Here is a 10624-nt window from a genome sequence, read left to right on the forward strand (position 1 = left end):
CATCAGGCTTAAGTAAGCTGGGGGAGTCAAGTCTAAACTACCACGATGGCTTTTGGCGACATACGTACTACGCATTTCTATACAGGATTGACAAGACAAAGTTTTCAAGTTACGTAGGAAGGTGTGTACGGAGTAGGTACATATTTCCTGTATATGCAGCGCTTTAACCCGAAGTATAAACGTTAAGTATCTATATAAATGACATATTTGCTGACACCCTGTAAGGTTGGACAATTAGCTTCGCATAATTGTTACCATAGTAACAGGACACTGACCTTTTTCGAACAGTCTAGCTCGGTAATATCTGCGAGCCTGTCGAAACTAATCACTTCAACGTCTGGGACCACAGCTCCCCGGCTGACAAAACCAATGGCCTCTTGGATATCTCCACGGGTTCCTACCATGGATCCAATCACTCGAATTCCCTGGTCTATCAGAACTAGTGGGTGGAAGGTGACCTTTTCATCAGGTGATGGGATGCCAACGCATACAAGGGCCCCGAATGGGGCAAGCATACGAAATGCATCCTCATAGGCAGTCGCCTTCCCTGCTGTCACCAGTACGGCACTAACACCTTGGTCCTGTGTGACTCTTGCTACTGCTGCCGGGGTGTCCCTTTCGTGAAGGATGTCCACATAGAAATCAGCTCCATAGGTCTTACAAGAACGGCCTTTTTCGTTACCAGCGTCGATGGCAATCGTCCGGTAGCCCATTGAACGGGCGTACTGTAATGCCAGGCTACCAACCGCTCCACCAGCGCCGGAGATAGCAATCCACTGTCCTGGCGTTGCTCCGCAGATCTTAAGAGCCTTATATGCAGTCGCTCCCGCACACATGATTGGGGCTAGGTGTTCATCCGGCGGCCCCTCTGGCACTGGGATCAAGTACCTAGAAGGTACAATAGTGTACTGGGCAAACGTGCCATCGATCTTTCTCCCAGAGTGGAACTGCTCCAGACATCGGGGCTCTCCTCCCTCCTTCAGACACATGGCACAGTGCCCACAAACATCGCGAACCCATGAGACACCAGTGCGTTGGCCGACCTGAATTGACGGCTCAGCTGTCAGAGCGGACCCGACCTGAGCGATTCGGCCTATCCCTTCATGACCGAGAATGCGGCGTGTAGGTCCAAGTGCCCCTGATGCCAGTGCGGAATCAGTTCCGCAGACCCCTGTGGCGGATAATTTGACTAGAACATCCAAGGGCCCTAGATCTGGTAATGGAAGCTCCACGAATTCGTATCGGGACAGCGAGCCTGGTTCCTTTGAGTCCAATAAGCATGGGGCAAGCTGGGCCTACAGTAGTGTCAATGGGATATATCACGTACTGCCAGCACGGCGGCTTTGAAATGGGTTGGTGACATGGTGGTACTTTGTTAAGTGGTGTGGTCAGCCCGAGTTGCACTGCGAGGATGGATGTCGTTTGATATTTGATTTTGACTTGGGTGAGTAACAGTGGAACAGTTACCTGGCTGCGATTACTGAGCTGACTATATATATCGTTTAGCATGGTTGTATAGTACCTGGGATTGGTCATTTTCAAGTGAGGGACGGAAAGACTAGGAAATCTGAGTCAGTCGGAGACGCCCCCGCAGAAATCAGATGCGGGAGTGAGCGATGCCACGGAGTACAAGGCTTCAATCGTAAATGGTTGCGTTTAGCGTTAGCCAACGTTAACTAATGTAATCCACAAGCCGCGCACCTCCCGCGATTTCTACCAAAATCATATCAAAAGCAAGAAATTAGCTCTGTACACCAGGCAGCACGTGTTTATATAGTCTCTGAATCATCTTTACAAGACCAGCTTCATAGCAGTACTAACCGCGCTGAGAAACGTGCCAATGGCCACAAAATGACACCAAATGAAGAAGAATCGCTGGCCAATATTTTACTACATACTATATCTGAACGTGTATGAGCTACGAATATGGCGATCTGCCGACAGTCGGATGTCGCGCCACCCCCACCTCCGCTTTTAAACCGCTGTGAGGGAAGCTCCGATGTGGGGTTGCAGAGGTTAGATTGGCATCATCCAAGCCAAAAAGGGTAAAATGCAGCAAACTCGTAGGATTAGTAGAGAGCAATACGTCGAATTTAATCAACTTCGGCCTGGTGATGACTCGGAGTTATCCCGAAAACGAGTATGCATAAAAAAGGTCTATGCCTCAAAGAGGACAACTGCTAGCCACAGAAATTAAAGATTCTTTTTCCTAATATTTCTTTTTCCATACTATTCTACACATCATGAGTCCTGCATCCAACCTTCAGGTTCCTTTGGCATTGCCTCCAAACACCAGTCTGGATGCCTTTTCACGGTTCATCGCTGCCAGCGAAGGAATCGTCGGTCGAGAAAATATCCGCATCGTGGAATCAAAAGAGGAGTTGGATGATGGGTCCTACTACGAGCCACCCAAGACACATGACCCCCATCATGTTCTGGACCAGGATTACTTCCTGGCCTCGGCAGTCATAAACCCAAGATCGGTACCAGAAGTCCAGAGCCTCATGCAACTGGCAAATGAGTACAGAATCCCTATGTGGCCAATATCCATTGGGCGAAATTCTGGATACGGAGGGGCTGCTCCGCGGCTTCGGGGTAGCGTCGTCTTGGATATGGGTAAACACATGAACCGAATTTTGGAAGTGAATGTCGATGGTGCCTATGCCGTTGTGGAGCCCGGTGTGACTTACTCTGATCTACACGCGTACTTGGTTGAGCACGATCTGAGAGATAAGTTATGGCTTGATGTATGCTTTCAATTTTCCCCGCCTTAAGAGGAAAAATGACCTAACTGAAGACGGACAGGTACCGGACCTTGGCGGTGGATCAGTCCTGGGCAATGCCTTGGAGCGAGGAGTAGGATATACTCCATATGGTGGTGAGTGATCTCTGGTTGCCCTAGGTCCGTAGACTGCAAGGAGAAGAGTTAACACGTTTCAGACCACTGGATGATGCACAGTGGATTGGAAGTTATCCTGCCTTCAGGTGAACTGCTGCGCACAGGGATGGGGGCATTGCCGCAAAATCTCCAAAAGTCGGGCAACACTATTGACGAGGAACCTGGAAACAAATGCTGGCAACTGTTTCCATATGGATTTGGTCCGTATAATGATGGGCTATTTTCTCAGAGCAATTTGGGCATTGTAACCAAGATGGGGATCTGGGTATGAACTACATAGGATCTTCCTTCGTCTATCCGCAACATGAAGCTGACAATTCTAGTTGATGCCTAACCCTGGTGGATACCAAGCCTATATGATCACGCTTCCCAGGGATGAAGATCTACATCGTGCAGTCGACATCATTCGACCCCTTAGACTGGTAAGCCATCTCTTCTCTTCTCTTGGGCCTTTCAAAAATGGAGTTAACAGGTTCCATAGCAAATGATTCTTCAGAATGTTCCCACATTGCGGCATATCCTACTCGATGCTGCTGTCCTCGCTCCGAAGGAAAAGTACACCTCGGACCCGACAAAGCCACTGGGTGAAGCTGAACTTGACGCAATTGCAAGGAAGCTGAACCTTGGCCGGTGGAATTTTTATGGCGCCCTCTACGTTTGTTTCCCTTGCGCAATGCCAACGCTTCCCAAGCACTGTTCTGATTTTTCATTTGCAGGGACCGGAAGAGATTCGCAACACAAACTGGTCGTTGATCAAAAAGGCCTTTTCGTCTATTGAGGGGGCCCAGTTCTTTTTCCCTGAGGATGTCAAGGACTACTCAGTCCTTCACACGCGCGAGAAGACCTTACAGGGCATTCCAACGTACGACGAACTCCGATGGATTGACTGGGTGCCCAATGGAGCCCACCTGTTTTTCTCCCCTATCAGTAAGATTTCTGGAGACGATGCCATGTTACAGTATTCAGTCACCAAGAAACGTTGCCAAGAGGCCGGACTCGATTTTATCGGCACTTTCTCTGTTGGCATGCGAGAGATGCGTAAGTCTTCCGCCCAGGGGGGTTAGGTCCGAGACAGCTGATTTTGTTTCCACCCACGCAGATCATATTGTGTGTATTGTATTCAACCGCAAAAATCCCAAGTCCAAGAAGAAAGCGCATTGGCTGATCAAAACCCTGATCGCGGACTGTGCTGAGTATGGTTGGGGTGAATACCGCACGCATCTAGCGCTCATGGACCAGATTGCAGAGACATACAACTGGAACAACAATGCGCAGATGCGATTCAATGAGACGGTGAAGAATGCTCTCGATCCACAGGGAATCTTGGCTCCGGGTAAGAATGGAGTCTGGCCTTCCAAATATGGTCGACGGCAGTACAAGCTCTGAGGGGATCATCTACACCGGGTTGTGCCTATAGTATCTGCTGCTTGAAGAGCACCAACATCAGAACTGGGTTGATTCTCAGTTAAAATTGTACAAAAATTTTAAAGCTAGCCACCTGCATCCGGTCTTTTACATGTACGGAGTATAGTATCAATTTTCAAACTATATGTGGAAATACAATGAGAATGAATCGAATGAAGCAAGGAATACGTAGTGAAGATCCGCGACACCTAGCGATGTAACGAAGGGATCCCTTGATATAGATCCACCCCTGCTGAAATAGGGCCAATAAATTGATTCCGCTTTGAGAAGCAGGTCTGTATCGCATTTATCAGCACTTCCTATGACAGGGAGCCACAGTGGGCTCACTGTCACTATTTCGTCCAGAGTTACGTGCATTTCCTCATTGTGATTGTACCTGTCCATAGTCAACGTAATTAACAATAGGTGGTCACCCACCTATTAACAGAGTAGAAATACAGCCTCACTCGCTACGCGAGCGAGGCAAAAACAAAAAACATACAACAGCCGGGATTCGCTGGTGGTCACCCACCCAACTACTAACCGGCCGGCGTGTGGCTTAAGTACGGCTGAGCGGACGGGAAGCCCTGTTCTCCACACCCTATGGTCGTATGTAGTTATTTATTGGTTTTATAATTACATAAGATTATATATTAACTAGTTATGTCTGCAATTATCACATAAAGTAGAAGGCATAAGTTTTGCTAGAGAACGAGCATATCTCAATACGTCTCTTCTTTCTAACCCTTCATCGTGGCTGATGATAGCCAACCAGAAGGCGGAACAATTCTCGAATGCACGATAGGCTGTCTCATTCCAGGCTTGATCTAGCTACTATTCAGGTTAGCAGTGGTATGTGTTAGGGGTCACACCTCAATTGTCTCAATCTAAAAGGATGCCGTACGTACGGGATCGTACGACAACCCCATAACAGTATGCTATTTAGAGCTAGATTTACAGCTGAATGGCATTTCAAGATTACAGTGAATACAGCAATAACAATTCTAATATATACCATTCACCACTTGAATCGATAGGTATACTTTTACCTTAGTTGTCCTCTTCCCTTGTTTCTTTATATCTTCCCCCCTGGTCAAATTGCGGCCTTGCCTTGTACATGTACTTGGGCAGGCGGTAGGGCTACTCCCGCTTTCCGTATACGGTTATTGTGAATATCGGTCATCATCACCTTTCCTTCGATAGCTCGGACTCTCTCCATCTATCACCATTCCCTCATATCGCTTCGTTTCATCCTGAAATATGGACACCCTTCTAAGCTCTGTTGATTCATTAGAATATAGTATCGAAGACAGTTCACAACTCGGTTCGTGAATTCAAATATGAATGCCTTGAAGAGTCCTTCGGGATTCGAGATACGAGGTTCGGTGACCGTGAGTGGGAACTCACAAACGAGTTTATTCTCGCTGCTCCTAGACTAGGTTTGTACTGTCCCCATAGTCGAGGAGCATCCCTGCTAACTCAAGATAGATTATGTGCTCGCCATCATTGCCACCGCAGTGGGAGTTCGGAGGAAAAGGACGAGAGTGAGGATGGTGGGTGTAAGGTGACATTGATGTTTTATATGGTATATGAAGCTTTAAAAGGACTCGCTCAGGTGAGTATAGAACCAGGCTAGTTGCTATAAAGCTGCTTTGAATAGTTGATGATGATAGAGCCTGATAATTGACAGTAGAGTATATATAGAGGAATTCTATTTTATCAACAGTGTTGATTCCCTTCTACACCTTATTGATGATTCTTTGACCATATAAGTGCTTCAATGGCGAAAAGCAGCCAACATCCAATGGTTGGAGGAGATGAGATGAATGTTGTCACGGGCTCAGTAACTAGTAGATAAAATGAATAATATTCATATCTAGTGTGACGGCTCAACGGCTCAACGCCGCCATGCAAGCAAACAAAGAAAGCACTTAGAACGGTCACAGAGCCCGTATATAAAAACTATTTTTTCCTGTAGACAGATTCCTCTTCTTTTTTCCTCTCCAGATTCGATAGCGACTGTAGAAGGTGTGACAAATGAGGAGGCATACAAATAGGTATAATTATATTCTCACTGCAAATTTGATCAAATTGGGGTGTTGAATCGCTTCCATGGCCATTAAGGACAAGAAGTCGATATGGACCCTTTGTTCGGCTTGTTTTTGATGGAATAAAGAGCTTCTGAAGTCATCAAAGGCCAATCTTATCAGTACTAGTCCACCCATTGTCGCTGACCTTGATTTGCCAATTATCTGGTAGGATTGAGTCTTTGTGTCACGGAGCGCGGGCGCTCACCAGCGGCATGATATGTTTGACTACTTTGGCCTGTTTGGATATAGGGCAGGGACCCTTTCACACACACTAGATAGCTCAGCGCCGGCAGACCCAGCTTCTTTCTTTTCTTTCTTCATGTTAGTATTTCGTCATATAGTCTACCAATAGATTCCTATTGCTCGAGACCGTCACACTTTGTACCATGCTTGTATGGCTCTCCCCTTTAAAGACTATATATGGGGTCAAGGGCTACCCTAACGCGTTGATAGACTCGATTGCAGTGACCCATTCTTGATTGCTTGGTTGTAGAAGAGCACGTCAGCCATAGTATTCAGCTCTTATAATCACTTTTGCAGTTGCAATTAGGCTCATTGCAAAGCCAGTCTCATCAAAGTTATAGATGTCGTCTGGTAGGATACCATATTGCATTATGGTCTGTTGTACAGTGTCAAATTATCTCTGAATGGTCTTTGAGTCCTCGCATTTAGCTCTCATAATTATATCATCTAGAAAATCGAGTTTTGAGCTCATAATGGCGCTTAACGAAGGTATAGACCCCGTTTTTGCCAGCTGTTTGAATGGGGGTTTCACCTCGCCGTGCGAGAAGATTGGCCATTTCTCGTACAGCTGCTGGCCTAGTACTGTGAAGGATTCTCAGATGCAGCCATTCATCTGAGGCCCATAGAGGGAAAGGGCCAACTCTATGATACCCATACGCTTTTTTCAGGTCGATGTGGAAGGTCCTATGATTATAGTTCCTCATTCCTGGAGCTACTTCGCGGGCTTTGAAGCCATTCCTCTGCCACTGGTTCCAACTTCAAACACTAAGCGATCTTGGTATCTGCACATAGCCACAAACGAATCTTGCCTCTTGATAAGTAGTTCAGCGCTAACTGGGAGGGGACCTTTGTACGCCTAAATTAAAAGAATAGCTCCCGGGTTTCACTTACCTTAATAATCTGAAATCGCAGGGGCGATAGTGCAGAGAGCGCTCGCCCCCTTACAGGTTACTTATAATGATATCATGTATAGAGAATGTCAAGTCACAAGTAATTCAATTCCTCACATTCTTTTTTACAGCAAACACGATAGCCAAAGTGTGCGGTGAATTCCGTATACGCTACTTTAAATAGGCATATGGAAGAATGCACATGTATATCGACTCCTAATATCCATAATCAAGCTGCAAGATGCCAGTTTCTTCAAACGACAAGCACGGCTGCTCTCAGGTATCAAAGCATCTATTTCATTTCACCCTCCCCAAGGCAGCGCTTCAGAGGGTAAGAGTCTCCCAAGCAAGTTGTAACCACACCCTTTACCCAGGACAGGGAGTTCTGTCCGTAGGTATATGTATTCTGGGTGAAAGAATCGGCCTGGAAGTACTCGTACTGCGCACTTCCAGGCTGTCCGTTGAAAACGTACCCGCTCTTGCGAAAGGTCAGGGGGTTGCTAATGATCGCGCCCCATCTGTTCTTCGGGATTGTCATTGTAACCGTACCGGTGAGCGTGGCAGTCTCCGTCCACTGGTAGTTTATGGTTGTACCGATCTGTAGGAATTCCTCAACTGTGGCCGTGAACGAGGTGCTAACTGAGATGCTGTTTGCGATACTCTGGCCTTGAGCCATAGCAGCGGTGGCGTCGGCTTCGTTTGCATGGATGATGGTGGACATTGGGATGTCCCAGCCAAGGAATTCGGCATCAGGAAGAGGGATGATAAATTGGGCACCAGCACGCTTGCTCAGACGTCTTGATGAGGTGGACTGGTTATGCTTGGTCTCGAAGGATCTAGGGAAAGAATCGGTAGGGGGCGAGGGAGCAACGCTACCCAGATTGAGCCCCAGATCCTTCTTGTCGATAGTCTTCATCGTGCCATCGTGTAGGAGGAGGACGGCCTTGTCATGTCCGATGCTCTTGGGGCTCACAGTCTTGTCGGAGGGTAGAGCACCAGCAAGTGAGCTGCTGATACAGAGGGAGGCTAGGAAAAACAAGTGTACTTTCATCGTGTCAGGTCAGAAGGAAATCTTTCAATAACCGGGTAGATGTGCGTGAGAATAGATCAACGGAAAGTTGGCATGTCAGAGTAAATCATGGGAAGAAGACTTTATGTAGTGTCTGTCGGGGGATATCGGCTTTCATTCTTCGGTCAACGTGAGAAGGAATTACTCTGTACTTTCGCTAGACTAGACAGATCCGACATACACTGCCATATTACCGGAAAAGATCAGCTATCATGATAGGATTCCAAGGCATTTACACGACAACCCGTGTTGTTTCACCTGGATAACCCCGAGAAATAGCCGTAGATATACAGATGCAAAATCCATCGAGCCATGGCGGAAAAAGATTGCGAGATTAATAAATTTGACTTTTCCCGGCCGTTAAACATCATGTAGATCATGGGCCGTGGGGGCTATGATGCCAACCCATTGGCTCCAAAGGGATCTACCGAGTGCTTAAGTCCCCGGTTCATAACAGACTAACTAGAGTGGGCGTGCAACGGCTGCGGGGACCTATAGTTCGGTTCAGATAAGAGTGGGCTGGTCAGGTTCCGTACCATGCCTGGGTGTAATCTCCCAAGGTATACGAGTAAAACATGGCCCGCTTCAAGGGACCTGGCAGGATGAAAGCGGCGATCATGAAACACCGTGCATGCAGATTAGGAAATAAAAATCTCAGATCATTGTACGCATGGGGATTCCTCGGGGTTTTCTATCTTAGCCGCCTTAGCCCAAGGAAGGGCATCTGAGCTATATTGATACACGGGGTAGGCACCTCCTTCTGAGCGTTCTTAAATACCACTTTTCCATATTTGCAAGTGGTTAATTTTACGATTGCAAGCCGACCTTTAGGAGACAACTCATACCGATAATCACATTTCATCAAGCTGAAAGAATGATGGTCTCTATTCCCTTCATTGTTGCAGCCCTGGCCACTAGGTAAGCTCTTTGCTCAGCCGACGTGATTGACTCCAGAACTGATGCTTCATAGTGCCTTTGCAGACATTCACACTCAAGGTGTCTGTATTGATACCCCTGGCTCCGGAGTGGTAAGTCTTACTCGTCATAGTCCTACCGCTGAATAAGAGCACTTCTAACTGCTCTACAGCAAGTCTACAACAAAGCCGCCACCGAAAAGACATGTGATGCTTATAAAAACCGAAACACCGGTAGCAAGCAATGGGATCAATGCCCCGACTGTACATTGAAGAGTGAGCGGGACCTGTTGTACTACTGTGAGTCCGAGGGCGAGCACATTGGAGGCGACGAGTTGAACTATTATTGCACGCAAAATGGTGCGGGAGATAGTGTGGCTTGGTAAAGGAGCTCTTAGGAAGGGGCAGCTAGAGGGCCCGGATTTCTACTTCTATCTGTTGCAAGCAAGCTATTTTGCCCTGTGTGTGATGTTTGTATAATTCATGTCCAAAATGGATTAATCGCTATGTTTAGTTGTGGTAATGTAACATGAGGACCCATTCACAATTCATAAATCTGTGAGACCATAGCGAAACTTCCTATTGAACAAGAAGAAGACTCACAAGAGCAAAAAGTAGATCACTAGTCCATTTTTCATCTCAGCTTCGCTGGGGGGCCTCGAAATAATCTGAAGGCAATGTCCAGGCATAATCTCTGCACTGTTATCACTAATTATAGGCTGCATCACATCCCGAATCGCCAATGGGCTGCCGTTGGAAGGCTTGTGTTGGGAAAGATTCCTTAATACCCATTTTCAGTTACATACATCTGGGAATGCAATGGAATTATTATTATTATTATTATTATTATTATTCATACACGCATCTGTCAGCCCTATAGGCCGAGTAGCGGCAGGTCCTGCAGGGCAGCCGGGGAAGCCGCCGTAATGGTAGTCGCTATGTACATCGTCGCCTTTATACACATATCCTGATATCTCATTCCGCGTGTTGTATATCCCGTGCTGCTGGTTTTCGTGCCGCTGTTCCCATGGCCACGAGGATCCATGGGCTTGTTGGATACTATCTCGTTTCCTTCCCTACTTCTGCAAGCGTGTAACCTTGGCTGCGTTATGCTG

General features: G+C 47.0%; 4 protein-coding genes across 4 annotated transcripts; 2 read left to right on the forward strand and 2 right to left on the reverse strand.

Annotated features, from left to right (window-relative positions):
• Positions 1–119: 119 nt before the first annotated feature.
• ASPGLDRAFT_53300 (zinc-dependent alcohol dehydrogenase) lies at positions 120–1431 on the reverse strand. Its single transcript, XM_022547941.1, has 3 exons — positions 1328–1431; positions 276–1262; positions 120–218 (listed from the first exon to the last, which is right to left on the reverse strand). The coding sequence occupies exons 1-3, from the start codon at positions 1361–1363 to the stop codon at positions 183–185; spliced, it is 1059 nt and encodes a 352-aa protein (XP_022395488.1). The 5' UTR covers positions 1364–1431; the 3' UTR covers positions 120–182.
• Positions 1432–2169: 738 nt separating this feature from the next.
• Positions 2170–4454, forward strand: ASPGLDRAFT_182012 (FAD-binding oxidoreductase). Its single transcript, XM_022543010.1, has 7 exons — positions 2170–2747; positions 2806–2878; positions 2941–3164; positions 3223–3321; positions 3381–3554; positions 3616–3937; positions 3999–4454. Exons 1-7 carry the CDS (start codon positions 2244–2246, stop codon positions 4283–4285), a joined length of 1683 nt encoding a protein of 560 aa, XP_022395489.1. The 5' UTR covers positions 2170–2243; the 3' UTR covers positions 4286–4454.
• A 3043-nt stretch (positions 4455–7497) lies between these two features.
• Positions 7498–8577, reverse strand: ASPGLDRAFT_70549 (uncharacterized protein; the record flags this gene model as incomplete). Its single annotated transcript, XM_022549495.1, has 2 exons — positions 7498–7568; positions 7833–8577. 2 exons carry the CDS (start codon positions 8575–8577, stop codon positions 7498–7500), a joined length of 816 nt encoding a protein of 271 aa, XP_022395490.1.
• Positions 8578–9469: 892 nt separating this feature from the next.
• ASPGLDRAFT_30381 (uncharacterized protein) lies at positions 9470–9895 on the forward strand (the record flags this gene model as incomplete). Its single annotated transcript, XM_022543945.1, has 3 exons — positions 9470–9513; positions 9566–9623; positions 9683–9895. 3 exons carry the CDS (start codon positions 9470–9472, stop codon positions 9893–9895), a joined length of 315 nt encoding a protein of 104 aa, XP_022395491.1.
• Positions 9896–10624: the final 729 nt, after the last annotated feature.

The sequence above is a fragment of the Aspergillus glaucus genome, assembly GCF_001890805.1.
Source record: "Aspergillus glaucus CBS 516.65 unplaced genomic scaffold ASPGLscaffold_40, whole genome shotgun sequence".
Taxonomy (NCBI): Eukaryota; Fungi; Ascomycota; class Eurotiomycetes; order Eurotiales; family Aspergillaceae; genus Aspergillus; species Aspergillus glaucus.

What these genes read in the sequence shown, in the direction of transcription:
- ASPGLDRAFT_53300 (XM_022547941.1), bottom strand. Translation starts at nt 1,363, where the DNA reads ATGTCACCAACCCATTTCAAAGCCGCCGTGCTGGCA. An exon ending in TCAAAGCCGCCGTGCTGGCA is followed by an intron (nt 1,263 to 1,327) that starts GTACGTGATATA and finishes TTGGACTCAAAG; the next exon opens with GAACCAGGCTCGCTGTCCCG. An exon ending in AGCTAGACTGTTCGAAAAAG is followed by an intron (nt 219 to 275) that starts GTCAGTGTCCTG and finishes CCAACCTTACAG; the next exon opens with GGTGTCAGCAAATATGTCAT.
- ASPGLDRAFT_182012 (XM_022543010.1), top strand. Translation starts at nt 2,244, where the DNA reads ATGAGTCCTGCATCCAACCTTCAGGTTCCTTTGGCATTGCCTCCAAAC. An exon ending in ATTTTTATGGCGCCCTCTAC is followed by an intron (nt 3,555 to 3,615) that starts GTTTGTTTCCCT and finishes TTTCATTTGCAG; the next exon opens with GGACCGGAAGAGATTCGCAA. An exon ending in TGTTGGCATGCGAGAGATGC is followed by an intron (nt 3,938 to 3,998) that starts GTAAGTCTTCCG and finishes CCACCCACGCAG; the next exon opens with ATCATATTGTGTGTATTGTA.